At 54.1% G+C, this 26,878-nt stretch overlaps 3 protein-coding genes across 3 annotated transcripts in view; all 3 read right to left on the minus strand.

Moving 5' to 3' along the window:
• Nucleotides 1-4,613, minus strand: part of ITGAL (integrin subunit alpha L) — a 28,032-nt gene extending 23,419 nt beyond the window's left edge. The window contains exon 1 of the mRNA XM_038404025.2: nt 3,930-4,613. Coding sequence (XP_038259953.1) covers nt 3,930-3,990 — 61 coding nt within the window. The 5' untranslated portion in view covers nt 3,991-4,613. The remainder of the gene's footprint in view (nt 1-3,929) is intronic.
• Nucleotides 4,614-6,545: 1,932 nt separating this feature from the next.
• On the minus strand, nt 6,546-24,695 carry LOC119856875 (zinc finger protein 850-like). Its single transcript, XM_043516113.1, has 6 exons — nt 23,635-24,695; nt 20,480-20,593; nt 18,282-19,616; nt 14,168-14,308; nt 7,543-9,242; nt 6,546-7,139 (listed from the first exon to the last, which is right to left on the minus strand). Exons 1-5 carry the CDS (start codon nt 23,648-23,650, stop codon nt 8,155-8,157), a joined length of 2,694 nt encoding a protein of 897 aa, XP_043372048.1. The 5' UTR covers nt 23,651-24,695; the 3' UTR covers nt 6,546-7,139; nt 7,543-8,154.
• Nucleotides 24,696-24,705: 10 nt separating this feature from the next.
• LOC119856877 (zinc finger protein 239-like) lies at nt 24,706-26,777 on the minus strand. Its single transcript, XM_038404940.2, has 4 exons — nt 26,666-26,777; nt 26,042-26,131; nt 25,217-25,800; nt 24,706-25,167 (listed from the first exon to the last, which is right to left on the minus strand). The coding sequence occupies exons 2-4, from the start codon at nt 26,118-26,120 to the stop codon at nt 24,706-24,708; spliced, it is 1,125 nt and encodes a 374-aa protein (XP_038260868.1). The 5' UTR covers nt 26,121-26,131; nt 26,666-26,777.
• Nucleotides 26,778-26,878: the final 101 nt, after the last annotated feature.

The following is a 26,878-nucleotide window of genomic DNA, read 5'->3' on the forward strand; positions in this document are numbered from 1 at the left end:
ACGCAAGATAAATCTGACTCCTGAGAGGGGTCCAGTCGCCTGGAAAGGTTGAGAGCCGCTGGGATTGTTATTACCGCGCAGCTGCACGGCTAGATGTGGACTTGCAGGCCGTGAAAGGCATTTTCATTCCATCACAGGCCAATGGGAGACAAAGCTGGGGTAGAACCCAGGCGCCCTGACTCCCAGCCCCCCTGGCTACAACCCACTAGACCCCACTCCCCTTCTGCAGCTGGGGACAGAACCCAGGACTCTTGGCTCCCAGCCCCAACCTATTAGCCCTCCCACCCGGTTTGCCCCCCTGCTGTTACAGGAAGTCGGTGTGGAGAAAGCAAAGGTTCAGCTTGTGCGCTTTCTTCACACGCTCCAAACCACAGGCCACAAGGAAATAGCTGTTTTTGATATCCTAGAACAAGCTGAAAGAAAGCTGGGGTGTTTTTTTTTGTTTTAACCTCTAGGGTCCCACTGCAGTATTGCCATTCCCAAGCATTCAAAAATCATACACCAGGTACCCTGAAATCATAAGATTGGCTTAAAATATCTTGGGTGGGGTTGTTTTTTTTAACAATGATAAATTTGTGGTTTTCCTTATTTGGCTTCTGAGCCGCCAAGGGTCACTCTTGCTAGTGTCTTTCCCCAAGACAAGAGCTGGAGAGGTGGGCTGTGTTTTACAATACAAAAGACAGGATTCGCATCTAAACAGGACGCAAGCAGCTGGGGCTTTATGTGAAATGCCAACACTGCAGAGCTCTCGGCCCAAGGGCACGAAGAACCCAGGTGTCCTGAAGGCTGGAGAGGTAAGATTCTTAGGTCTTGTCTCCACTGGCCCTGTACAGCACTGCAACTTTCTCGCTCGGGTTGGGGGTGAAACCCCCTTCCCCCCACAGTGCTGCAAGTTTCAGCGTTGTAAAATGCCAGTGGCAACCGTAGCTACACCCCTCGTGGAGATGGGTTTCTTTAGAGCGCAGGTGCTGCACCGCGACTACACAAACCACAGGAATGGGGAGGGATCACAGATTGGGGTGCTAGTTGGGGTGGTGGGGGAGGGGTTCCCGCAATGGGGAGGGATCATAGATTAGGAGTGCTAGTGGGGGTGACAGGAGACGGATTCCCACAATGGGGAGGGATCACAGATTAGGGGTGCTAGTTGGGGGTCAGGGGGAGGGGTTCCCACAATGTGGAGGGAGCACTGGTGGGGGCACTCAAGTGAGCAGGATTGGGGGTGAATGCCATGCAGCAGGGAGGCCAGTGGAGATTGTGGCAGGCAGGAGAGCTAGGCAGGGGCTGGTCATTTCGGAAGAGGAGTCCATTCATTGTCTTTACCCGCTGACTCCCCAGGGTAGATTCGGGGTGTGGGAATCTACCTTGTGCCCCACGATCCCAGGGGTTCACAGGCTGCTCATGGCCGGGCACCCCTGCAGAGAGGGAGCCGCACGCACTCAGAGGCCTGAGAGACACCCAGCCTGAGATCTGAGCTGTCCCCAAGTGCAGCTGTTTCCCTCTGAACAGCCACAGTGGCTCGGCTGGAGGTTTCGCAGGCAGGAGGGGAGCCCCCCCCCCCCCCCCCGCCGCAAACACATACTGAAAAGGACTGAAAAGTTGGGCAGTGTTTAGGGAAAAACTGATTGGGTACAATGACAAAATTGCAGGTGTCCAGCCTGGGGGATCACTAATGATTGAGGGCATCAAGTCCAGGATGGCTGAAATTAATAAAGGCGTCTGGCCTAGGGTGTCGCTAATGACAAAGGGCATCTAGCCCAGGGTGTCTCTAAGAATCGAGGGTGTCCAGGCTGGTGTATCTCTATTGACCTAGGGCATCCAATTTGGGGCAACGCTGATGACTGAGGGCATCTGGCTGGGAGATCTGACAGAATGTACCCCTATGCCCACCCCCTACACCCCTATTGTAATAATCTTTGTACAAAGTTTGCCGTGTGAGATATCATTTGAAAAGTCATAATTGGTCAATACTGTCCTGATAAAATAGGTGCAGCAGCATTGTATGGGAAGTTATAAGATTCCATTCTTTGGCGTTAATAGCAGATATTCCAAACTGAGGTTGGCAAACAGGCCTGTCTCAAACAAAGGAAAGGGTGCTCTGCTTAATTTGCATTAATGCCGTAAAGAGAGACATCAAGCAGGAAGAGAAACAAAAGAAGCTCCAACAGGTAAGGAAAAGCAGCAGGGAGCATCCTTCCCTATAGACACTCTCTCTCTCTCTCACACACACACACACACAGAAGGGGCCACTGAACTGGAGAACAGGCCCTGGCCTAAGAAGTTTGGCCAGCAAGACTGCTGAGAGCATGTAGTGAGAAAACTTTGCTTTGAATTTAACATAGTGTGTTAAGTTCGGCACCAGTTGCATTTTAGCTTTGTTTCTTGTAACCATTTCTGATGTTTATGCCTCATTACTAGGGCCCTACCAAATTCACAGCTATGAAAAATGCATCCCGGACCGTAAAATCTGGTCTCACCCCGTGAAATCTGTTTTTTTGTGTACTATACAGATTTCACATGGGAGACCAGTGTTTCTCAAATTGGGGGTTGTGACCCAAAAGGGTGTTGCAGGGAGGACACAAGGTTATTTCTGGGAGGGTCGTGGTATTGCCACCCTTACTTCTGTGCTGCTGCCTTCAGAACTGGGCTCCGAGTCAGCAGCTGCTGCTCTCTGGACACCCAGCTCTGAAGGCAGCACCGCCGCCAGCAGCAGCACAGAGGTAAGGGTAGCAGTACCGCAACCCCCGTTAGAATAATCTTGCGACTCCCCCCCCCACAACTCCTTATTTGGTTAGGACTCCTACAATTACCACACCGTGAAATTTCAGTTTTAAATATCTGAAATCATGAAATTTCCGGGTTTTAAAATCCTGTGATCGTGAAATTGACCAAAATGGACTGTGAATTTGATAGGGCCCTACTTGTTACTTGTACTCACTTAAAATCTCTCTCTTTGTAGTTAATACACTTGTTTTGCTACTTTATCTAATCCAGTGTGTTTAAAGTGAAGTGTCAGGGAAACTCCATTTGGGGTAACAAGGTGTGTGCATATTATTTCTATTGATGAAATGACAGACTATATATGAACTTGTAGTGTCCATGAGAGGGCTGGGCAATACAGGACATAGATTTCTGGGGGAAAATCTGAGACTGAGAATGAATGGGGATCACCTTGCAGTATAACCAAGGCTTGTAAGAGCCAGGGTGTGGCTGGCTGGCTGGCTGCAGATCACACAGAGATAGCTGGGAGTGAATTGCAAGCTGGAAACTCTTTGTGAGCAGTGTCCAGGCTAGAGGCTACAGCATCAAGACATTGTAAAGGGCACCCCGGATTACAGGGCAGGGGTGATACAGCTACTCATTAGTCTGGATTGTACCCTGGGTCAAGGACAGAGGGCATCTGATCTGGGGTGACACTGACAACTGAGGGCATCTGGCTCGGGACATCGCTCATGGCCGAAGGCACCCAGCCCGGGGCAACTCTAACGACGAAGGGGCTCCAAGCTGGGGCGTGTCTAACAACTGGAGCATGGCATAAACTCCACTTCCCTCCCTTTATAGACACACCAGATGCTGCCCGGCAGCCATGACATTTCTAATGAGTCTGCTTCTCTCTCTCATCACCCCTTCCTTTTCAATCAGTGCAGCCCCCCACCCCCCGGCCCTGAGGCCAGCTGCTGCAGTGAGAAGAACCCACAAACCAACTGCAGTGCCCAGGGTTGGTTCTTCCCATCTCCATCCCCGTCTTCCCCAAAGCTATGCCATCCCCTGGGGCTGGTGCCAAACCAACCTCTGAGCCCTGCTGCCTACCCATTCAATCCACTGCCCAACCAGATGCTGTCAGTCCAGACACCCTCCATCCCGTGGGCCTTCTACATGCACCCGAAAGGGGGCTCAGACTGACCGAACCTGGCTCCCTCGATTCAACCCACCTTTGAGAGGCAGCCCGAGCAAAAACAGCAGCAGCGGGAAGGCACCTGGGGTCCTGGCCATGTCGGGATCTGGAGCGTGATGGATGCCCGGGGATCTGGGGAGTTAGAGGGCGCGGGACATGATGGCAAAGGGAGAAACCTGGCTGGGCAGGCTCGCCAGCCCGTCGTGCAGTGTCCAGGCACAGGCGGAGGGGGAAAGAGCAGGCTTGAGGGGCCGGAAACAGAGTTTGGGGGAAATGATTACGCAGATTTCTATCACCCGCTTTTCCCACGGACGTGGGAGGGGGAGAGAAGTGCAGAAGCATCTGCAGGGCGAGAGCACTTCCTTCCGCTCTACATGCTGATTTCCAGTGACAAAATTCGAAACATCTGATGGGGAAGGTGGGGGAGTGTCAGAAAATCCTGCCTTGTTTGGGTCAGGTGTCCACAAGCAGCAGGTTTGGAGAGGGGGTGTCATGTCAGGGGACCCCAACTAGAAAAACAGGGCTATGTGTAAACTGTGGTCCTGGAGTGCCCTTGCTTTGGGAGTAGGGGTTGTGCCCTTTGACTCCAAGAGATGCCACTGTGATGGGCTGAATGGAAGAAACTGAGCTCAGATCTTTCCCCCCCAGCATCAGGGCGTGACCCCGCAGCCTGCTGGCAGAACCAGGAGGGGGCCAGGGCCTTGGTTAAGGTGCTGCACTGGAGACCTGCGTTCAATTCCTGGCTCTGCTATTAGCTCCTGGGTCAGGTCACCGAGCCTCTGAGCCTTGGTCTCCCCATCTGAAAAACGCACTACCTAGATCAGGGGTCTCAAACTCAATTTACCTTTGGGTCAGTGCCAGTCCTTAAATCCTCCCAGCGGGCCAATAATGTCCCTGAAGATGGTGTTCAGAAAAGAAAACGTTTCTAGTGTATTTTTTCTTTCGAATGTCTTAGAAATAATACTGCTGTTGTACAACTTGATACAATGCTTCGCCTGCCAGAGAGATTTTCGCGTTTGCCAGACACCTGGCAACGCTTCAGTTTTGTCAGTATGTTGATGTTTGGCCTCAGGGACTGAGCCGTTGAAACCTTCAGGATTGCAGCCAGGTGGGCATCAGATAGTTGTGTTCGGTATGTTGACTTGTTTATGTTCATTGTGGAAAAAAGTGACTCTTCCTCCATAGCTGACTCTGCCCGGCAACTAATGATGCAGCCTCCACAGCTGACTCTGCCCGACGACTAGTGATGGTATCTGTGTCCCTCTCCCCCAGCCAATGGGAGCTGCGGGGGGAGGTACCTGCAGCAGACAGAGCCGGCAGCATGGCTGCATCTCTCCTGCCCGCTCCCCTCCCCCAGGGAGGGATGAAAGAAGTTTTAAAAAAGTTTCCGCGGGCTGCAATGGGGAGGTTCTTGGGCCGCAGATGGCCGGTGGACCGGGACTTTGAGATCCCTGACCTAGAGGCTTTAAGTTCCTGGGGGCAGGGACTGTCTCACTGTGTGTCTGGGCAGCAGCTGGCACAATGGGATTCTGACCTCAGTTAAAGCCTCTGGCTGCTACTGTAATACAAACAGCAATAAAAATAGCATCCCAGTTGGGTAATTCCATTTCATTTCCCTCTACCCACCATGCCGCCCAATTGTGGCTTCAACTGACTGCAGGATTCTCTTTCACTTCCCTCCTAAAGCACTGCTCCTGTTAAACACCCCCACACTCCACTCCAGAAGCTGCCGCATCTCAGCACCACGTGAGAGATCCCTGTATAAACAGTCCCCATATCCTCCACCCCCACCAGCTGCGTCTCACAAGGAATCTACTGTAGACTTCAAGTTACGAATCTCCTAACCCCCTCACTTCCCCAGAGCAGGCCTGTAACAGTGTGGAGACCTTCCTGCCACCAGCCCCACTAACAGCACCTGCTGCTGGATTGACCCCCCCCTCCAACCCCAAGGGAATAATTCCCTACCCCCACTGCACTGCCATAGAGGGCCAGTGGAATGATTGAATCTAACAGAATACATCTCTGATCCATGAGCTACAGGAGCATGGACGGAGTAGAGTCCTAAACCCCTCCCCATGTGGTCTAGCCAGATAGAGTTGAGTCTCGTCTACACTAGGAAGAGTCTGCCGTGTAGCTTATGCAGTGTTGTTGTAGCCACGCTGGTCCCAGGATATCAGAGACAAGGTGGGTGAAGTACTGTAATATCTTTTATTGGACCAACTTCTGTTGGTAAGAGAGACGCGCTTACACAGAACTTTTCTTCGGGTTTGGGAAACGTGTAGTTTATAGCACAGAGTGCTTCAAACTGGGGGTCCTGGCCCAAAAGGCGGTCACAAGACTATTGTAGGGGGGTTGTGAGAGCAGTGGCTGCAGGCCAGGTGCCCAGCTCTGAAGGCAGCAATAGCGCAGAAGTAAGGATGGCATGGGAGGGGGGAGCATCACTTTTTTTGGGGGGGCATCACAGCCTGAACGATTTTCAAAGGGGGTTCCCGTCCCAACAAAAAAGGTTTGAGAACCCCGGTTATAGCAGGACAGCTATACTAGCAAGCCCCCTCGTGGAGACCTAGCTTATACCACCAACAGAATTCCTTTAGCTTGGCTTCTATCGGTTCCCCAGGCAGAATAAGCTATTCCAGCAACAGGGCCTTTTTTAGCGGTATCATTGTGTCTCCCCTACGTCTTTTACCAGTAGAGCTTTGGTGGTCGGGGTGAGATTTTTTTTTTTTAAACTGATACAGTTACATTACATAAGATCTAAGGGCTGGAAGTTGAAGCCAGACAATTTCAGACCAGAAATAAGGGGCAAAGTTTTGTGAAAATAATAATTAAGCATAAGAACAACTCTCCACAGGTCACGGTGGACTCTCCATCACTGACCATTTTTCAATCCAGATTGGATTGACCTTTTCGAACCAGCCCCTTTGTGCTTTCTCCCATGCTGAACCCTCATGGCGGGGAGGGGCTCCCCCTTAAACATCCTCCTCCTTCAAATCCCTCCTATGCCATCAGTCCTACAAAAAACTTGACAGTGGTTAGACCGCTGGTGCTGAGACCACGGTCAGTCATGCTGACCAGCAGTGTCCCATTGTTTCCTTGTACTCCACCATCATTCCGTCTGTATCCATCTGTTGTCTCTTGTTTTAGACTTCGATTGTATGATTTCTGGGGCAGGGACTGACGTCTTGTTCCGTGTTTGTACAGCACCAAGCACCGTGGGGTTTTGGTCCACACCAAAGATTCTGAGGCACTACGGTAAATAGAAATGAATAGCAATAATAAAAAAAGTCCCTTCATAAGAGTATAACTGAGCCCACATTATGGGGGCTGCACCCCTTGAACTAGACCGTTGTAGTGAAACAGCTACAAATGTGTGTAGACACGGCTTTACTGTGGGACACACCCAAACCAAGCAGAATTTTTTTAAAAATAAAACGGCCAGACTTTTTTCATAAAAGATCAAGAAAAGAGGCCCAAACCCAGCCTTAACTTTTCCCCTCTCTGCAGGTCACTTTAAACACTGACATTTGGTCCACTTACATGGCTGAAATGATGGGTTCTTGTTTTGGGGATTGCTTATTCACCTGGTTAAATACCACGTCAAACAGACCTTGGAAAAGACAATTCGTACAGAGACAGGAAAGTTCAATTACCACTGAGCAGACTCCACACCTCCTCCACACACTGCCAAGAATGTCAGTATATCACTGTGCTAGGCACAAGGACAAGCTGGGTGATTGTAATGGTCCCTTCTGGCCTTCCACATCTATGGTTGGGATTTCCAAGGGGGGATTTCGAACCTGGTCACTTGACACCATTAGGGTCATTTGAAAATTCCAGTCAATTTATCTATGATAGTCCAGCCACGTTCTCACACCAAAACCATGTTGACATTGGCCAATTGTTGATCTTCTCCTCAGGTTGATTAATATATGATAATCCAGCCACATTCTCACAAGAAAACCATGTTGACATTGGCCAATTGTTGATCTTCTCCTCCGGTTGATTCATTTATGATAATCCAGACACAAATGCACAACAACACCATGATGATATTGGTCAATAGTTGATGCTCCCCTCCAGCCAATTAATCTCTGATGTTCCAGCCATGCTGTTATGCCAATGCCACATTGACATTAGCCAATGGTTGATGTTCTCCTCCCGCCAATGAATCCATAATATTCCAGGCACCTGCTCCTGCCGGCACCACACTGATACTGGCCAATGGTTGACTTCCAACGGATGCACTCCCCTAGTGGCCTCTGTCACGTGTGACTTCTCTGATGCTGGATCAGGGCCGAGCTCTCGATGAAGCTTTTCCCACACTGGGGACACTTGTAGGGCCTTTCGCCTGTGTGGATCCTCCGGTGTCGGAAGAGGGTGGAGCTCTGGCTGAAGCTCTTCCCGCACTCAGGGCAGGTGTAGGGCCGCTCCCCGGTGTGAATCCTCTGATGCCTAATGAGGGTGGCGCTCTGGCTGAAACCCTTCCCACATTGGGTGCACTGGTATGTCTTGGCTTTCAGGTGGGACCTCTCATGCTGAGCCAGACCTGAGCCATCCCGGAAACTCCTCCCACACTGGGGGCACTTGAAAGGCTGCTCCCTGGCATGGATGCGCTGATGCCGGAGGAGGTTGGAGCTGCGGCTGAAGCTGCGCCCGCACTCGGGGCACCTGTAGGGTTTCTCTCCGGTGTGGATGCGCTGGTGGATGATCAGCGAGGAACTGTCCAAGAAGCTCTTCGCACAGTCAGGGCACTGGAAGGGCCTGACACCCAGGTGAACCCGGCAGTGGGCGGAGAGCTGGGAGCTCTGGTGGAAGCTCCTCCCACAATCGGAGCACGTGTAGGGCCGCTCCCCCAGGTGGGTGCGGCGGTGGGCCAGGAGGACGGAGTGGTGGCGGAAGCTCTTCCCGCAGTCAGGGCAGAGGTAGGGGCACTCGCCTGCGTGGGAGTGCCGGTGCTGCAGGAAGCAGGAGGCCTCGGCAAAGTTCTTCCCGCAATCAGGGCACTGGTGGGGCCGCAGTCCTCGGTGGGTGCGCTGGTGCCGGATCAGGTTGGAGCTGCGGCTGAAGCGCCGGCCACAGTCGGCACAGCGGTAGGGCTGCTCCCCGGAGTGGACACGCCGGTGTGTGAGCAGGGCCGAGCTGTCCACGAAGCTTTTCCCACACTCGTCGCACTTGAAGGGTTTTTCACGGACGTGGGTCCGCTGGTGCCGCAGGAACTGGGTGCTCAGGCTGTAGCTCTTCCCGCACTGGCTGCAGATGGTCAGGGGCTCCCCCAGCTCGGGTGGCAAGAGGGACATTTGGGGGGTTCCTGCCACACCTCTTCCTGAGAAGGTCCCAGCTCCTCCTCGTTCTCACTCCCGTCCCGGCACCTGCCGGGAGAGAGAGAATGAACCACAAACACTACTCAGATCCAAGCTCCAATCTCCCCTGGAGCTGGCTGGTTGGCGGGGAGGGACCGGACCTGCCACCTGCCACCCTGCCCTGCCACCTGCCGGCTCTGGGACCTCCCCTGCCATTCTGCTCCTGCAGATCCTTCCAGCTGGGAGAGAGAGAGAATCCAGCCGGGGCTCGTTCCCTGAGCTGTGGAGGGAGTTGGGGCAAAGGGGTTTGTCGCTGAGCAGAAAACCTCATGGGCAGGAAGTGAAATCATCCAAACCCTTCACTGAGGAGAGAGGAGAGGCCGATTTTGCTGCAGTGGCCTGAGCCCTCAGAGAAAGGCTGGGGGAGAAGAGGGCTTTGGCCAGGGGTCAGGCAGGAGGGATGCGAGTCAGGAGTGAGGCACGCTCTGAGTACAGGGCACCAGCAGCAAATCGATGGCTAACTAGCATTTACTGTTTGTTGTTACACTTCCTCGGGCTCATTGAAATGACCAGCCTTGCGGCTCAGGCAGCTGTGACTCAGGAAAGCAGGGTTCAGTTCCGAACTCTGCTACAGACTGCCTGGGTGAGTCACTGCATCTCTCTGGGCCTCAGCTTCCCCATCTGTAAAATATGGATAATAATCCTGCCTTTGTCTATTTAGACTGTGAGCTCTTCAGAGCAGGGACAGTCTTTTGCTGTGTGTCTGTGCAGCTCCTTAGTGGAATGGGAGCCCTGATCTCGGTCAGGCCCTATGCAGCCCCTACCACAGTGGGGGACCCTGATCTTGGTAGGGGTCTGTATGGTGTCTGGTACAATGGGGCTTGATCTCAGACTGGGTCTGTGCAGGGCCTGGCACAATGGGGGCCCAAATCTTAGTCAGGATCTGTGCATCACCCAGTACAATTCACAGATTCCAAGGCCAAAAGAGGCCGTTGTGATCATCTGTTGTGAACTCCCGCTTAACACAGGCCAACAAACTTTCCTAAAATAATTCCTAGAGCGGATCTTTTAGACAAAAACATCCCCTCGATTTTAAAATTGCCAGTGATGGAGACTCTACCACGACCCTTGGTAAAATCTTTCAGTTGTTAATTACCCTCACTGTAAAAACTTACGTCTTATTTCCAGTCCGAATTTGTCTAGCTTCAACCTGCACTCATGGGATTGTCTTATATATTTGTCTGCTACACTGAAAAGCCCATTATAAAATATTTGTTCCCCCTGCAGGTGCTTAAAGATTGTAATCAAGTCACCCCTTAACCTTCTGTTTGTTAAATTAAATAGACAGCTCCTTGAATCTATCACTATAAAGCCTGTTTTCTAATCCTTTAATCGGTCTTGTGGCTCTTTTCTGAACCCTCTCACCAATGTATCAACATCCTTCTCTAATTGTGGACACAAGAATGGAAGTACTCCGGCAGTGGTCACACCAGTGCCAAATATAGAAGTAAAATAACCACCCTACTCCTATTCAAGATACTGCTGTGTATGCATCTGCTTATGCATAGAATCAGAGAAGATTAGGGTTGGAAGGAGGTCATCTAGTCCAACCCCCTGCTCAAAGCAGGACCAACACCAACTAAATCATGTCTTATCCCTTTTGGCCACAGCATCACATGGGGACCTCATGGTCAGCTGATTATCCGCCATGACCCCCAAGTCTTCAGAGGCATTGCTTCCCAGGATAAAGTTGTAAGCATCATCTACATTCTTTGTTTCTATAGTCACATTTAGCCAGGGGTGAAAGTAAGCTGGTACGGGCCTGTATGGCGTATTGGTAAAAAGTGGCCTTCGGTACTGGCCCGTACGGAGCCGATGTTAAAGCGCTGCTGTGGCAAAGGACCCTGCTCTGAGGGCAAAAGGAGCAGCTGCCCCGGGGTCAGCGATTTAAATTGCCCCAGGGGGCGCGGGCCAGGCAGTGTGGATGGGCTGGCTGGGGGATGCTGACCCCCCCAGCCCCGCCCCTTCCACCCAAGGCCCCGCCTCTTACTCTGGTAAGTATTGAATGTTACTTTCACTCCTGCATTTAGCCATATTAAAACACAGATTGTTTGCTTGCACCCAGTCTACCAAGCAATCCAGATCGCTCTGTATCTGTGACTTGTCCTCATTATCCATTGCTCCTCCCATTTTGTGTATTGTCTGTAAACTTTATCAGTGACGATTTTATGTTTTCTTCCAGGTCATCGATAAAAATGTTAAATAGTGGGGGGCCATGAACCGATCCCTGTGGGTCCGCTAGAAATACACCCACTTGATGATGATTTTATAGTTACATTTTCAGACCGGATACATCCGATGAAGTGAGCTGTAGCTCACGAAAGCTTATGCTCGAATAAATTTGTTAGTCTCTAAGGTGCCACAAATACTCCTTTTCTTTTTGCGAATACAGACTAACACGGCTGCTACTCTGAAACCAATTTTCAGACCTATCACTTAGCCAGCTTTTGGTCCCTTTCATGTGCGCCAGGTTAATTTTACATCGTTCTAGTTTTTTTTCAAAATGTCATGCAGTACCAATGCAAATACCTTACAGAAGTCTATCTTACATCAACACTATTGCCTCTGTCAACTACATTTATAATCTCATCCGAAAAACCCCCCACCCAAGTTCTAGCACAGTGAGGCCCCCTAAGCTGTAGGGGAACCCCCCTGGAGGGCTGTTAACATGTTACTGATCTGACCTATGACACAGGGAAGAGGTGTTTTAACAAATGAGTCACACTTAGCAGTAGAACTCATTTTGCAATCATCACCTAAGGGCCTTGAAACCACACAGTGTGTTAACCCTTTGCATGCCATGTCAGTGCTGCAAAAAGCACCCTAAACGTGCAGAGGTGCAGAAACTAGGGAATGGTTTCTAGCAGATCCAGGGTTGACAGTTTGGTTCAATGGCTCGCACACGAATTGTTGGTGGCGGGGAGTGGGGGGAGGAGAGATCTCAGCACACGACTCCCCTTCATTGCCTGGGATCAGTAACTTTGCTCCAAGGAAGAGGTCCAAACCACAACCTCCGGTGGTGTCCCGGGGGCTCGCTGCTGGGCGGGGGGGGAACAGCCTGCTGGGCTCAGCTGCACAGACCCACCTCCCCCAGTACTGCCATAGAGCTGGGGGGTGAGGTGTTCTCCGGTCCCTGCCCCCCCTTCGGCTCCGACCCCCCCGGCCCTGCGGCCGCTTTGTCCAGGCAACGATTTCCTGCCTCGGCTGCTGTTTCTCTCCCTCCCCGGAGCCGCCTCCCCTGCGCCCCCACTCACCGCCCGGCTGCAGCGCACGGGGTGGGGGGGGTTATTGGTTGGTTCCCTGGGCCGGGGGGGGTCTCATTGCAGACGGGGGATCCGGCCCCCTGGGCAGCAGGTGCTGCCTGAGTCTCCGGCCCAGGGTGCAGGCAGGGGGTGGGACAGGAAGGTCCCTGCGCTATTGCAACCCCGCTGTCGGCTCGGGCGGCTCCGCTCCGGGAAGATCCGCTCTGGATAGCCCGGCCTGGCGGCCCCAGGAGCCGGGAAAGGCTCTGCACGGGGCGGAAGGATGCCGGGTCCCCCCGGGGGGCTGGGCTGGAGAGAGGGGGGTATAGATCCCTCCTGTGGAGGATGCACCAGTTCCCCACACCTTCAGGAGAGACCCCTGGTCCCCCATCCCTGGCATGCCCACTTGCGTTGGCTCCTCTTGCCCCATCTCCGGATCCCCCAGTCTCACCGGGACGGTGGCCCTGCCCAGCTGCCCCAGTGCCCATCCATGCCCGCCCTGGCACCAGGTCTTGGTTTGGGGGTTCAGCTGGGACCCCGAGGAGCCAGCGTTGTGGGAGCTCAGCAGACTGGTGCAAATTCCCTGGGGCAGATAACACAGACCCCCCCCCCCCAGCTAGGGTGGTGTGGGGCAGGCTCTTGCAGGCTCACAGTCCCAGAGAGAACTCACAGCAGGAGCAGATATTGGGGGACCCATTATGGGCCTGGCTGGACTTTAATGCAGCGCCCCACAAAATCTACTGGGAATTCCACCCCACACAAGATGTTCCTGAGGGAACCATGCTCCCTCCCAAAGGGCCCCCAGGGAAACCCCATGGGGCTCTTTCTCTGATGTATCCAAGGCCATTATAACTGGGGCTCCAGGACCAGAGCCAGGAGAGTGCAAAGCATTGGGAGGAGGGGGTCATTCCCCAGGGGCCACAGTGATCACAGCCAGCTGGGAACTAGAGCTTCACTGGGGAGCCAGGTCTGGACACCTGCTGGGAATGGATATCTTGGGGCAGGGCCGCAGAATGCCTAGGAGCCTCCAACATCTCCAGGCCCGGGAGGGGACTGTCTTTTGTAAGGAACAGGCCAAAACACTGCATTCCCCTATGATCTGATCTGTAACCACTGCTCTAGACTCTACGCCCCTCCCAGCACTGCAGATAGAACCCAGGAGTCCTGGCTCCCAATGCAGCCTGCTCTACCCCACATCCCTCCCAGAGCTAGGGAGAGAACTCAGGAAAGCTGATCCTACATTCAGTGGTTGTAGACCAGTTAATTGTGTGGCTTGTAGGTTAAAAGCATAGCCACGTCCCGCTCTGGTGGCTGGTCCACAGAACAAAAGGGGCTCAGGCCACGCCAGTCACCTCCATGATAAGATTCTTAGAGTGGCACATGATGGGATCGTTTTTCCTAGTTTCCTTTAAAAAAAAACAAACCCTGGTTTATTTAAGTCACGCAGTGAGAAACCGCCCTGCAAAGACCAGGTTTGACAGTGAAAAGCCCATTGGAATCTGACAATTCATGGGTTCCTGCCCCCACATCACCCATTTTAGGTCAAGGAGATGGGGTGTGGCCAGAAGCCAGGGAGCTTCTCGGGCTGCTCGGAGCCCAGGAGAACTAGGATCTTGGTAAGCGCTATGGAGAGAGGAGCTGGGTGCCTTATGGAGGAGATGGCTGCCCCCCACCTGGGAACATCCATCTGTCTGGCCTCTCAGGGAGCAGCCCCTCCTGTTCCCAGCAGCCTATTGTGTTCACGCACTTCATGGCTCCAGAATGTGTCCAGGGGCTTTCTGCTGCACAGATCTCCTGTGCTGCCCTGAAACTTGCTGCGGGGGCAAAGGGGGGAACCTTCTGGGCTCAGCTGCACAGACCCCACCTCTCTCCATGCAGCTCCCAGGGCTGGCTGGGGGGAATCTCTCTGGTCCCAGCTGTGGTTCAGGTTCCCATCCCCTTGTCCCTGTGGCCGCTTCCTCCAGGCAGGGATTTCCTGTCTCTGCCGCTGTTTCTCTCCCTCCCCTGGAGCCGCCTCTCACTGAGACTCTTCTCTGCATCTCCCCTGTGCCTGGTGCCCCCACTCACTGCTCCAGCTACCAGGGGTCTGTGGCAGTTGGAACTTGGAGGCTCAGGAGGTTCCAGGGTAAGTGGAACATTGGGGCCTGGAACCTGGGCCAGATGGAATCTTGGGGTCAGAAATGTTCCACAGCCATGGGGCCAGATGGAACACTAAGGCTTGGAAGGTTCCGTGACCGCTGTACATGGGAGCAGACTGGGTGCTGTTGGGATGGGGTTGTGTCCTTTGTGGTCCGCTGAGGAGAGGGAGAGACCCTAGCTGGCTTTCCCCACCACCACCCTAGAGACAGAGGCATTCACCTCTCTCGGATCATTTTCTGAGATCCTCACTGAGGTGAGATGGGACTGATGCCAGCCCTTGCAGACTGAAGTCCCCTCATCCCGGGCAAGGGAGAGCAGCAACCAGAGAACGCTGGGAGAGATGGGGTTAAACCACAGGAACCTCCCACTAAGCAAAGGAAATCTTGCTGCAACCCTACACCCCTTCAACTTGCCCTGGTTATCCAGCATCTTCCATTGGCTGGGTGTGACACAGCCATAGGAGGTCTCTGACCCTCTGAACCTGAGCTGGCTGGGCAGGGTCGGGTGGGATCCTGATGGGTTTGGTTGAACTGACCTGTCCCTTAGACATAGCCCAGGGAGCGACACACCTTATAGAAAAGGGTCACTTCGCTTCAACCCTTTAGATAATAATGCACAAGCAGAGTTAGGTCCCATTCAGCCACCCGTCCTGAAAGGTTGATGGCTCATTTATCCTTCTGGGAAATTCCCTGAGAGTCCAAGTCAACGTGGATCTTACTGAAACAAGATTTGTTAGGAAAAACAAAGAGACAACTGCATAAAGGTATCCAAGACCATGGTGTCCAAATTAGCCAGGTCTAAGGCACCCCACCCTTGCCCAAACTGGGCCACATAACTCTGTCATGGTAGTAAAGAAATAGCAAAGTCTCACACGCCCATTTCTTTGTTTGTATTACAGTTGCATCTCGGGGCACTGTACTGCTGGGTGTTGCACAGAAACACACTCAGAAACAGCTCCTGGCCTGAAGAAATTACGAACTAAACAGAGAAAGGGACAGATAGGGAAATTGAGACAAAGATGCCCACAATCTCATGAAGAGGCTGGGGCAGTCATGGAACCAGATTTGTAGAGCTCTAGCCCAGTGACTTACATGTAAACACTGCCTCTGAGTGCCCAGAAAACTCATTCCCAGGCTCACCCTTGGGGACCCTGTTCTTCTGTAGTCACGTCTTTCAGCTCTACCAGTCCATCTCCGGCGGGGTTCACACCAGTTAGCCCCACCACCTGCCTCATAGCGATAGACTCTACTTAGGAGATCAATCTACTTAGCTTAACAAAGAGAAAGTTATAGACTTGATCACAGTCTAAGTACCTACAGGAGAAACAAATATGTGATAGTGGGCTCTTCCATCTAGCAGAAGGGGTATAACAAGTTCCAAAGGCCAGAAGTTGAAGCTAGACAAATTCAGACTGGAAATAAGGTGTCAGTTTTTAACACTGAGCGTAATTAACCTTTGGAATAATTTACGAAGTGATGGATTCTCCATCACAGGCAATTTTTAAATCAAGATTGTTTTTCAAAAAGCTCTGCTCTTGGAATTTTCTGGGGGAAGTTCTATGGCCTGTGTTCTGCAGGAGGTCAGATAGGCTGATGACAAAGGTCCTTCTGGCCTTGGAATCTATGAATATTACTTTATCATTTTGACTTTTACTTTATATTAAAATTTATAATATAATACTGCCACGCTCTTATACACAGTGCGTTTCCTCAAGAAGATCTCAAAGTGCTTTACAAAGGTCAAGTATCATCACCTCCATTTTACAGATGGGGAAATGGAGGCACAGAAGGGTGACATGACCTGCCCAAGGTCACCCAGCAGGCCAGTGGCAGAGCTGGGAATAGAATCCATGTCTCAGCTCAGTGTGCGATCCACTAGACCAGGGGTTCTCTCAACAACTCTTGCTGGTGGCCATGCTCGTAATTTTTCCTAAAATATTTAATTAACTTTAGGAAAAACATATAAATATGCACATATGTCCAAATCATTGTAATTTATGTAGGGTTTTTTCAGACTAATAAAAATAATTTAGAGCTGTTTCTATTCATTACTGGACAAACAGAATAGAAATAAAAATAAGGTGCTTCCCATGTTTTTGTCTTTTTTGTGGTTTCTTTTGCTTTTTTGGTTGCTCTTTTTTCCCCCCTAAGACTTGCTAGCTGGTAAGTTTTCTGCTGTGAAAGTGATCTTTGTATGTTTGTTAATATCACTTTTCACAGCAGATTACTGAGCCCCGGCAAGCCCTGCGACAGATTAAGCCCTGGTTGGGGAGGTGGGCAGGGAGGCAGCGGGGCCCAAGGACAATAGGGGTGTGCGTAGGGGATGGTGAGCCTGGGGCTGGGAGCCTGAACCAGAGCCGCTACTGTGTGGATGGAGACCGAAGCCCCATGGCTGACGCCTGCCCACCCTACCCCCGGGAAAGTGGGGAATTCACCAGCTGCCTGCACTTGCAGTGTGTGTCTCCAGAGGGGGGCAGAGACCAACCACTGCTGGCAGCCCTGGGAGAGGGGCCACTGCTTTGCACCCATCCACCCCCATCACAGCCCAGGAGGCTGTTGCCACAAAAGGCCCTGGTGGCGAAAAACTGCCCTAGACCACCCTGCCTCTCAGATCACAGAAGATATAATTAGTCAAAACAATAAATAAAATGAAATATTTTTCCCAATAATATTTTGTGAAAAATTCTGAGCTTTCAACAAATCGGGACGAAAATCAAATTTTTAAAATCTCTGACATTCAAAGTTTTTGTCCCATGGGAAATTCAATCAGTTTAGGGGTTAGCAGCAGACTCACAGAGTCATAGAAATGTAGGGCTGGAAGGGTCCTTGAGAAGTCATCTAGTCCTCTCCTCCACACTGAGGCAGGATCAAATATACCTAGACCCTCAATGAGAGGTCGGACCTGTCCGAGATCTGGAACTGTTCTTAAAAACCTCCAGGGCCACAAATTTCACATAAATTCTGATACACGCTCCAGTCACCAAAGGGAAGACAAGAGGACATCTCTGTGCAAGCAGGGGGTGCATACCCACTTCAGAAAGGTACCCACAATGCCCCTTGTGACGAAGTGGGGGATTTTCTTGTTTTTTCCAATGGTTTGCATGCAGAGGGGGTGGGACTCAGTTTCCCTGGGTGTTACTGGTTTAATGAGGTGATGGGAGAGGGAATTTGTTGTTACAGAGGACCAGCGAGGGAACTTGGGACCCCAGCTAATGGCCTGGAGAATTGATACGCCAGCGACTGGTGACCTGACGACCCAGTGATCCGCAGGCTCAGCTCAGGAGTTGCCCTGAGAGCTTCCTATGCTGTGTTCAAATGCTCAATAAACCCTCCTGTTTTACGCTGGCCGAGAGTCGCTCCAGTCTAGAGAACAGGGTGGCATTATTCCCTTTGGGAGTGGAGGCCCCGGGGGTCCAGAGCGAGTGGAGTCCCTCAGGAGGCCCACGGCGAGAAACAGGTGTGCTAAGGCTCAGAGAGGTGCGGCTTCAGGTGGAGGGGCTTAACCCCCGAGAAAGATTGGACCCCCGAGAAGGGCTGTCACACTGAAGGGGACTCCCCCCCCCCGGACCGCACGGGGCTACGAATAGGCACAACCTGTGAGTCCAGGACACCCCTGTGCAGGCAGGACAGGCCCCCCGCTGGCATCCCTAGGCCATGTGCATTTTCTGGTGCCTAGCGAGGTAGGAGCTGAGGCTGAAGCTCTTGCAGCAGTCAGGGCATTTGTAGGGTTTCTCTTCCGAGTGGATCTTCTGGTGCTGGATGAGGGTGCAGCTCTCGCGGAAGCCCTTCCCGCAGTCCGAGCAGCGGAAGGGCCGCTCCTCCGAGTGGGTCCGGCGGTGCTTGATGAATGCCGAGCTCCAATTGAAGTTCTTGCCACACTGGGCACAGTGGTAGGGCCGCTCCCCGGTGTGGGTGCGCTGGTGCTTGATGAGGGTGGAGCGGTGGCTGAAGCTGCGCCCGCAGTCAGGGCACCTGTAGGGCCGCTCCCCCGTGTGGACGCGCCGGTGCTGAGCCAGCTGGAAGCCGTGGCTGAAGCCCTTCCCGCAGTCAGGGCAGGGGTGGGGTTTCTCTCCGGTGTGGATGTGCTGGTGCGAGCGGAGGTGGGAGCTGCGGCCGAAGCTCTGCCCGCAGTCGGGGCATCGGTAGGGCCGCTCCCCGGTATGGATCCGCTGGTGTTGGATAAGCAGCCGGCTCAGCTTGAAGCTCTTCCCGCACTCAGCACACTCATAGGGCCGCTCCTCGCTGTGCACCTTCTGGTGCCGGCTCAGGGCCAGTTTGGTGCCAAAGCTCTTCCCGCACTGGGTGCATGGGTAAGGCCTCTCCTCTGCACTCATCCCACCGGCCAGGCCAGGGCTTTCCCCGGTGTGGGTGTGCTGGTGCTGGATCAGGTAGGAGCTGTCCCCAAAGCTCTTCCCACAGGCCGCACACTTGTAGGGCCGCTCCCCGGTGTGGGTGCGCTGGTGCTTGGCCAGGTGGGAGCTCTGGCTGAAGCCCTTCCCGCAGTCAGGGCATTTGTAGGGACGCTCCCCGGTGTGGACCCGCTGGTGGACAATGAGGTGGGAGCTAACCCCAAAGCCCTTCCCGCAGTCGGGGCACTGGAAGGGTCTCTCGCCAGTGTGGGTGCGCTGGTGCTGGATGAGGTGGGAGCTGCAGGTGAAGCCCTTCCCGCAGTCAGGGCATTGATGAGGCCTTTCGTCTCTATGGGATCTCTGGTGCTCAGCGAGGTCTTTGTATTGAGAGAGGCTCTCCCCACACTGCCCACATATGGCCAGTCTCCCCTCCGGATGCCCAGAGGAGTCTTGGAGCTGCCAGGGATCTCCTTCCTGCTCAGCAGAGCTCTCCCTTGGGAGGTTTCCTCGCTGCCGTCCTGCCCCACCGACATCTCCCTGCTCGGGGCTCCAGGACGTCGCGTGTTGCTCAGGTTCTCCAGGCCCTTCTTGCTGGGGAGTCTCCTCCTCGTTCTCACTGGCTGTCCTGGCACCTGCTGGGAGAGCGAGAAAGAGAATCCAGCCAGGACTCGTTCCCTGTGCTTGCGAGGGGAGGCCAAGTAGTTTGTCACAAAGCAGAAAACCTGATGGGCAGGAAGCGAAATCCCACAAACCCTTCCCTGAAGAGAGAGGAGGGGCGGGTTCTGCTCCAGTGGCCCAGCTGAGCCCCCAGAGAAAGGTTGAAGGGAGGGAGGGCTCCTGCCAGGCATCAGGCAGGACAGGTGGGAGCTAGGAGTGACACCTGCCATGAGGACAGGGCACCTGCTAGGGATGGTACTGAGTGAGATGAGATGATTACGGAATTATTTATATTTGTACGTGATAACGAAGGCTGGGACCGAAAACTCAGAGCCTTGGATAACGAGGATATACCTGAAACTCATATCGCAATGCTCATTTAATCTTTTATAACAAGGACGAAGGAAGCGGGGAGTACCAGCTGGTATTTAAGGTGGGGATCAGGCTAGATCCCACTCTTGTGTAAATGGGCATCACCCCACTGGAGTCAATGGGCCAGATCCCAGCTGTGAATCAACGAGCAACACGGATTGACATTAGCTGTGGCTCTGGCCATACATTGCTAGGGCCCAATACACAGAGCTATGTCAAGCCAAACCCTTGTACGTTACATCCCTTTCCCACCCAGCACCCTTTGTCTGCCTTTGGCTCTTAAGCATGAAAGCTCTTTGGGTCAGGCACTAGGTCTCTGTGTTTGTGCAGCACCTGGCACCACGGGGCACCGAACCTGAGCAAGGCGGGTGCGTGCTGCCACACTAGCTGAGACAAAACTGGGGGGCTCCCGGCGGCTTTGCTGGGATCCCAGCTTTTCCCTTCCCTCCCGGTGTGGCTCATTCCTCACCTGTGTGGGCACCTCTCGGGGTCTCCCTTTCCTCGGAGCCCTGGAGATCCGGGACCCTCGGCTCTTCCCCTGGCTCCATGCGGGGGATCCCGGCCGGGTTGGGGTCGGGGAATCCTGTTCAGGAGAAGAAACAGGTGAGACGCTCCCGGGCTTGAACCCCGTCCCGCTCTCTGCTGGGGGGGGGATGTTCCCAGGGGCCCTTTGAGGCAGGGAGACCCCTGGGGGCAGATGGGCCGCGCCCCCCTGCAGGGGAATCAGGGATCTCCAGGCACACGGGGCGGGGCAGCAGCTGGCCCCTCGTAGCGATGGGTCCGGACACGGCCCCATGGGAGGAGCTGCCGGTGGGATCTAAGCACGGGAGGTTTATTGAACCTGCACGGGCGGAGCAGGCAATAACCCAGGGCTGGAACAGGGACCCTGCCGGCCCCAGCTGCACAGACCCCCGGAGCCGGCTGGGGGGGTCTCTCCGGTCCCAGTTCGGCCCCGATCCCGCCCCCCCCGGGCAGCGATTTCCTGCCTCTGCGTCTCCCCGCTCCGGCCGCTCCCTTCCGGCCCGGGGCTCGGCGGCTCTCGGAGCTCGCTGGTTTTAACTCTGAGCTCGCCAGAGCGCCGGCAATCGGGAGACCCCCCCCCGACCTCCCCCAGCCACGGCCTCCCCCCCCCGCCCCGAACAGGCACCAAAGACCCCGGCGCGGAGCCAGTGTCTAACCCCCCCCCCCGGGATGAACCCCCGCCGCAGGCAGGTGGGTGGGGGATACCCTGCACCCTACTTGCAATGGGGGAACCTCGCGCCCTCCCTCAGAGACCCCCCCCCCGGGAACCCTGCACCCCCCGGGGCTCTGACCTATCCTGGGCTGTTGTAACCCCTGCCCCTGTAGTGGGGGCTCCAGGCAGGGCCAGATTGACACCGTAGGCGCCCCTAGGCACAGCGTCTTCAGCGCCCCCCCCCCCCAATCTTGGTGTTTTCTGTTCAAAAATGAAACTTTCAACCCACTATTAACTTTTAGGTGCCCCTAGAACGCCGGCAGCACCCCTAGGCACCTACCTCCTGGGCCTAACTGGAAATCCAGCCCTGGCTCCAGGAACTAGCGTGTGGGAGTGGGATCTGGGTACCCCCTGGGAACTGATATTAGGGGTGGGGATGGTCAGAGGTCTGAGAGCCTCCAGGGCAGTTCTGGCCACAGAGGGGACTTTCCCCAGATGTCCCTGGCTCCTGAAGGAGCAGCTCCCTGCAACTTGGAGAGAGGAGCCAGGCGCTGGAGAGGGCAGGAGGCCATGGTCTGGCCTCTCAGGGACCTCTGGTTTCTAGCGGCCTTTGGGACTTTCACCCCAACCCAACCCTGCATCCGATGAAGTGAGCTGTAGCTCACGAAAGCTTATGCTCTAATAAATTTGTTAGTCTCTAAGGTGCCACAAGTACTCCTTTTCTTTTTACCCCAACCCAAAGAATAACTCACACAGGGCAACTCATGTGTCCCCATCTAGTGGCCAGACTATTTCTGGATGTTTATGAGCTTCCTACAGCCTCTCAGCTGAGGGCCCTGATCCCATCACTCAGGCAGCTGTGCCTTGAGCTTTCAGATCCAGAGCTCCTGGGTTCAATCCATGCAGACGTCCCGGCCAGAAGCATCATTACAAGAGGCTGCAAGAACCAGCAGAGCAAAGAGCCTGCAGCATTTGGATTCCAAATCCCGAAGCTGGGAATGGGCGACAGGTGCCCCAGAGGGAATGAACAGAACAGGATGAAGTGATCCATTTCCTGTCTGAAGACAGGATATTGTGCTAGATGGACCTTTGGTCTGACCCAGTAGGGCCATTCTTATGTTCTTAACTCGGGACAGGCATAGATCTATAGGGTACAGGCTGGGCCTGGGGGTTAATGATTCTGCTGAGCAGGGGAGAGAACCTTGTCTCCAAAACAGATTGCCAAATAATATCAGCCCGTCCCCTGGCTGATATGGCAGGGGACGGGCTGATATTATTTGGTACCCCACACATGAAGGTTACAAGACATCTTAATGAGCAAGGGCACTGGATTCTACCCCATATGGAAGAAATTGGAGGAGACTCAATGCCGTCAGACTCTCAGCTGGTGTAAAGTGGCATCGCTCCAGTGATTTCAATGAGGCTCTATAACGCATTATGTCTAGGCTCTGAACCTTCTCCCCAACCCACCATGTAATTCAGGGACAGGGCCTCTCTCAACATGGTTTTCCTGGCATCTGATAAGATTCAAGCTCCCACCAAAGCATCTTCACACACATCATTACACTCAATTTTGATGACATTTCTCTGTTGGTCTGAAACGTGATCACTTTTGAATGCCCTGGCTGATCAATTCCGCAATTTTAGGCCATGTTCTACGCGTCAAGGGGCAGAACCCCATGGATCTGGCAAAAAACAGGAAAAACCCCCCAGAAAACTGGAATGGGGAAATGCGGGATGCACCCAGCCCTTGGTCTTTGGTTAGCAGAGCTACAGCTTCCACCATCTCCATAATTGTCCGTAGCTCAAAGAAGAGGTTGAGGACAGCCGTTTACACCTTCCTGTGTCCCAGCACTCCCATCTCAGTTTAAAAGGTTGACATCCTGCATGACTTAGCTCCCAGACAGAAAGAAAATAAAAACGGGGAAGGGGCAAAGCGGGGTGTGAGGGGGTGTACAGAGCCCCTGGCATGAGGGGGAGAATGGGGGACCCTGGTACAGGGGGAATAGGAGCACAGAGACCCTGGCATGGGGGAATGGGGGCATAGAGAACCCCTGCTAGAGGGAAAATGAGGGACCCTGATATGGGGGAAGAGGGGAGACATAGGGAGAAGCGGGGAATAGGGGATGGGGAGGCAGATAGAGCCTCAGGAATGGAGGGTAAACGGGATAATTGTATGGGGGATGCAGCCATATGGGGCACACAGAGCCCCAGGCATAGGGCAGGGTGTGCTGAGGAGGGGAGTCCCAGAAATAGAAAGGGATGAGAAGGTGGCCCACAAGAGCTAGTAGGGGAAATAGAGGAATGCAAGGAGCTCCTGGCTTGTGCAACGAGCTCAGCCTGCTGAAGCAACCAAGTGTGAAACTCTCTCGTTTAAAGGTGATTTGAAGGCCAGAAGGGACCGTTGGGATCATCTAGTTTGATCTCCGTAATGCAGGCCGGAGACTCACCCAGTGATCTCTGCATGAAGCCCACAGCTCATGGCAGAGCTACAGCATGTCTTCGAGGATAACTTTCCAGTTGCCATCTAAAGACCCCAAGGGATGGAGAATCCACCATGTCCCTTGGTAAGGCTGCCCCAGTGTCTGTCAAAAATGTGCACCTTCTCTCTGGTCTGCTGCAGCTCCCAGCTATGGATCTCATTCAGACTTTGTCGATGACAAGAGCCATCTGCCATCAGAAACCTCCTTCCCATGCAGGAGTGTGTAAACCTGAATCAAGTTACCTCTGAGCCTTCCCTTGGAGAAACCAAAGAGATCGAGCTTCTTCTGTCTTTCACTACAAGGAAGATTTTTCCAAACCTGGAATCATTCTTGTGGCCTGCACTTCAGGCCACTCTGCTCCCTTGCAGTCCAGGCTGAGACCTAACGTGGAGGGCAGAATACCCCACATGTGCTACGGTAGGGTTCTCACACCTTTCTCTGCAGCAGCTGGGACACTGTCCGAGTTGAAACACGGCACTAGATGGTGTTAGGATCTGAGCCAGTCTTGCAATGCCTCCAGAACCCACTCCAGAAACTGGGAGTGGACACAGGGGATGAATCACACAACGATTGCCTATGCTGTTCATTCCCTCTGAAGCACCTGGCATTGGCCACTGTCAGAAGACAGGATACTGGGCAAGATGGACCTTTGGTCTGACCCAGTATGGCCGTCCTTATGTACCCTCCGGTTTGAACTGTGGGCACCAGAACTGGGTATAGTCTCTGGGGATGGTCTCCTGGTTCCTATTCAACGTTCCCCTGCTCATAGAGCCTAGGATCCTGGCCAGCCTTCACAGCCACTGCAGCACTCTGGGAACTCACTTGATGGCAGAGGCTGAGCTACCAAGTCAGCTTCTTTCCCACACAGCCTGTGGGTCAATGGCAGGAGCTTTCTTGGATGGGAATTCCCTGGTGCTGAAACTTGACTGAGCCCCTCTCCCCGAGGTGGGTCCGTGGCAGGGCCCCCTGAGCTGATTTTCTGGTGCCTAGCTGTAGTCAATCTTCCACCCAAACTTCCCACCCTTCTCCCGCCCCATGTCATTGGATGGCAGGGGTCCCCTCGCTGTGGATTCTCTGGTGCCGGATCAGGTTGGAGCTGCGGCTAAAGCTCTTCCCGCAGCCGGCACAGCAGAAGGGCCGCTCTCCGGTGTGGCTGCGCTGGTGGTAGGTGTAGTGGGATCTCTGGCTGAAGCCCTTCCCACACTGGGGGCACTGGTAGGGCTTCTGGCCGGTGTGGACCCGGCAGTGCTGGATGTATCGGCTGCTCTGGGTGAAGCCCTTCTCACAGTCAGGGCATTTGAAGGGCTTGGTGTCCACATGGGTGCGCTGGTGGTGCAACAGGTTGGAGTGGCAGCTGAACCCTTTCCCACACTGGGGGCACTTGTAGGGCTGCTCCCCCGAGTGCACCCGCTGGTGCTTGATGAGGTTGGAGCTCTCCCCGAAGCGCCGCCCGCACTCGGCACAGGTGTAGGGCCGCTCCCTGGTGTGGGTGCACCGGTGCTGGGCCAGGTGGGAGCCCTGGCTGAAGCCCTGCCCACAGTCAGGGCACTGGTAGGGGCGCTCGCTGGCTGTGCCATTCCAGGTTGGAGCTGCGGCAGAAGCTGTGCCCACACTCCCTGCACCGGTAGGGCCGCTCCCCGGTGTGGATGTGTTGGTGGACCACGAGTGCAGAGCTCACCCCAAAACCCTTCCCGCACTTGAGGCACGTGTAGGGCCGCTCTCCCGTGTGGCTGCGGCGGTGCTGGCGCAGGGAGGCTCTCCGGGTGAAGGCCTTCCCGCACTGGGGGCACTGGAAGGGACGCTCCCCAGCGTGGACATGGCTGTGCTCCGTGAGGTTCCCGCGCTGTGTGAAGCCCTTCCCACACACGGTGCAGCGAAACGGCTTTTCACCCGTGTGGCAGCGCCGGTGACGGAGCAGGTTGGAGCTGCGGCTGAAGCGTTTTAGGCACTGGGTGCACTGGTAGGGTTTGTCCCCCGGGCCAGCTTCATTCTCCTCCAGGGGCTCTCCCTGCTGCTGTCCTGCCCCACCTGGGCTCTTGCTGGCTCCTCCCCACGTCCTGTGCAGCTCTGTTCCCGTGGACCCTTCCTGCTGGGGATTCGCCTCCTCGTTCTCACTCGCTGTCCTGGCACCTTCTGGGGGAGAGCGAGAGAAAGAGATGCAGCTGATGGGCAGGAAGTGAATCCCCCCAAGGCTGGGGGAGGCCAGGGCTCCTGCCAGGGGTCAGGCAGGGCAGGTGGGAGCCAGGAGTGATGCATGCCCAGGGGACAGGGTACAAGACAAGACAGACTGGGGAGCTCCCAATGGCTTTGCTGGGATCCCAGCTTTCCCCTGCTCTCCCAGACAACCCCTGAGCTGGCATCACTCACTCCTCACCTCTCAGGCTCTCCCTTTCCTTGGAGTCCTGGAGAATCAGGATGCTTGGCTCCTCCCCGCGCTCCATCCGGGAGATCATGGCAGGTTTGGCTGAGGGCGTGAAAGCAGAGAGGAGATGTAGCGTAGCATTGCAACAACTGGCCCCTGAATTCAGCTGATCTAGAATTTTCCATGGAGATTTGCTCAAGGTTGCGGGGAGAGATTGGTAGACGCTCATAGAGTCTAGTCTGATCTCCTGCATAACGCAGGCCAGGGAAATCAGCATAGATCTGGGTGAATAATTGAGGTTTTTTTGTTCAGTGGGTGACCTGAGCCTGACTGGGGCTTTCAGTGCTGCTATCCTACCAACAGTAGGAAGTGGCTCTGATTCACCCAGTGAGACCCCATACTGCACTCCTGACACGAACACAAAATTAAATACTGTGCAAATGCTCTCCCAGCTGTTGAGCTCAGCTCTGCCCAGCTGCCTGGGTGGGTTCCCTCTGGCCCCAGCCACAGGTCAGCTGCGCTCCCTTTGTCCTGACAGCCTGTTCCTCCAGGCAGCCGATTACCTGCCTCTGCCTGTTTCTGTCCCTCCCCTGGAGCTGCCTCTCGCTTTAATTCCCCTTTAGCCCAGAGACTCACCGCTTGGAAGCGTTATTCCCAAAGGTGTTCCAAGGAGAGCTCATCAATTGGATCCAACCCCTCAGTGCACAAGATGCTGAGAGACTCCAGCCTGATACTTCCAGTGGAAACAGCTGAGAGCAGGAAGTTCCTGTCCTTATTAAGTTCCCCTTACAGCATAGCCTGGCCTACTCTGGAACTGGGGAAGGCTTAGGAGCTCTATGGTTATTTCTT

The sequence above is a fragment of the Dermochelys coriacea genome, chromosome 6 (genome assembly GCF_009764565.3).
Source record: "Dermochelys coriacea isolate rDerCor1 chromosome 6, rDerCor1.pri.v4, whole genome shotgun sequence".
Classification (NCBI taxonomy): Eukaryota; Metazoa; Chordata; order Testudines; family Dermochelyidae; genus Dermochelys; species Dermochelys coriacea.

Coding starts and splice junctions, on each gene's coding strand:
- LOC119856875 (XM_043516113.1), bottom strand. Junction 14,309..18,281: donor CCAGAAAATGCACATGGCCT/AGGGATGCCAGC, acceptor TTGCCCCCGCAG/CAAGTTTCAGGGCAGCACAG. Junction 9,243..14,167: donor AGACAGATGGATGTTCCCAG/GTGGGGGGCAGC, acceptor GACGGGAGTGAG/AACGAGGAGGAGCTGGGACC.
- LOC119856877 (XM_038404940.2), bottom strand. CDS start 26,120: ATGATCTCCCGGATGGAGCGCGGGGAGGAGCCAAGCATCCTGATTCTC. Junction 25,801..26,041: donor GGAAAGGGAGAGCCTGAGAG/GTGAGGAGTGAG, acceptor GCTCTCCCCCAG/AAGGTGCCAGGACAGCGAGT. Junction 25,168..25,216: donor GCCAGCGAGCGCCCCTACCA/GTGCCCTGACTG, acceptor CACCTGGCCCAG/CACCGGTGCACCCACACCAG.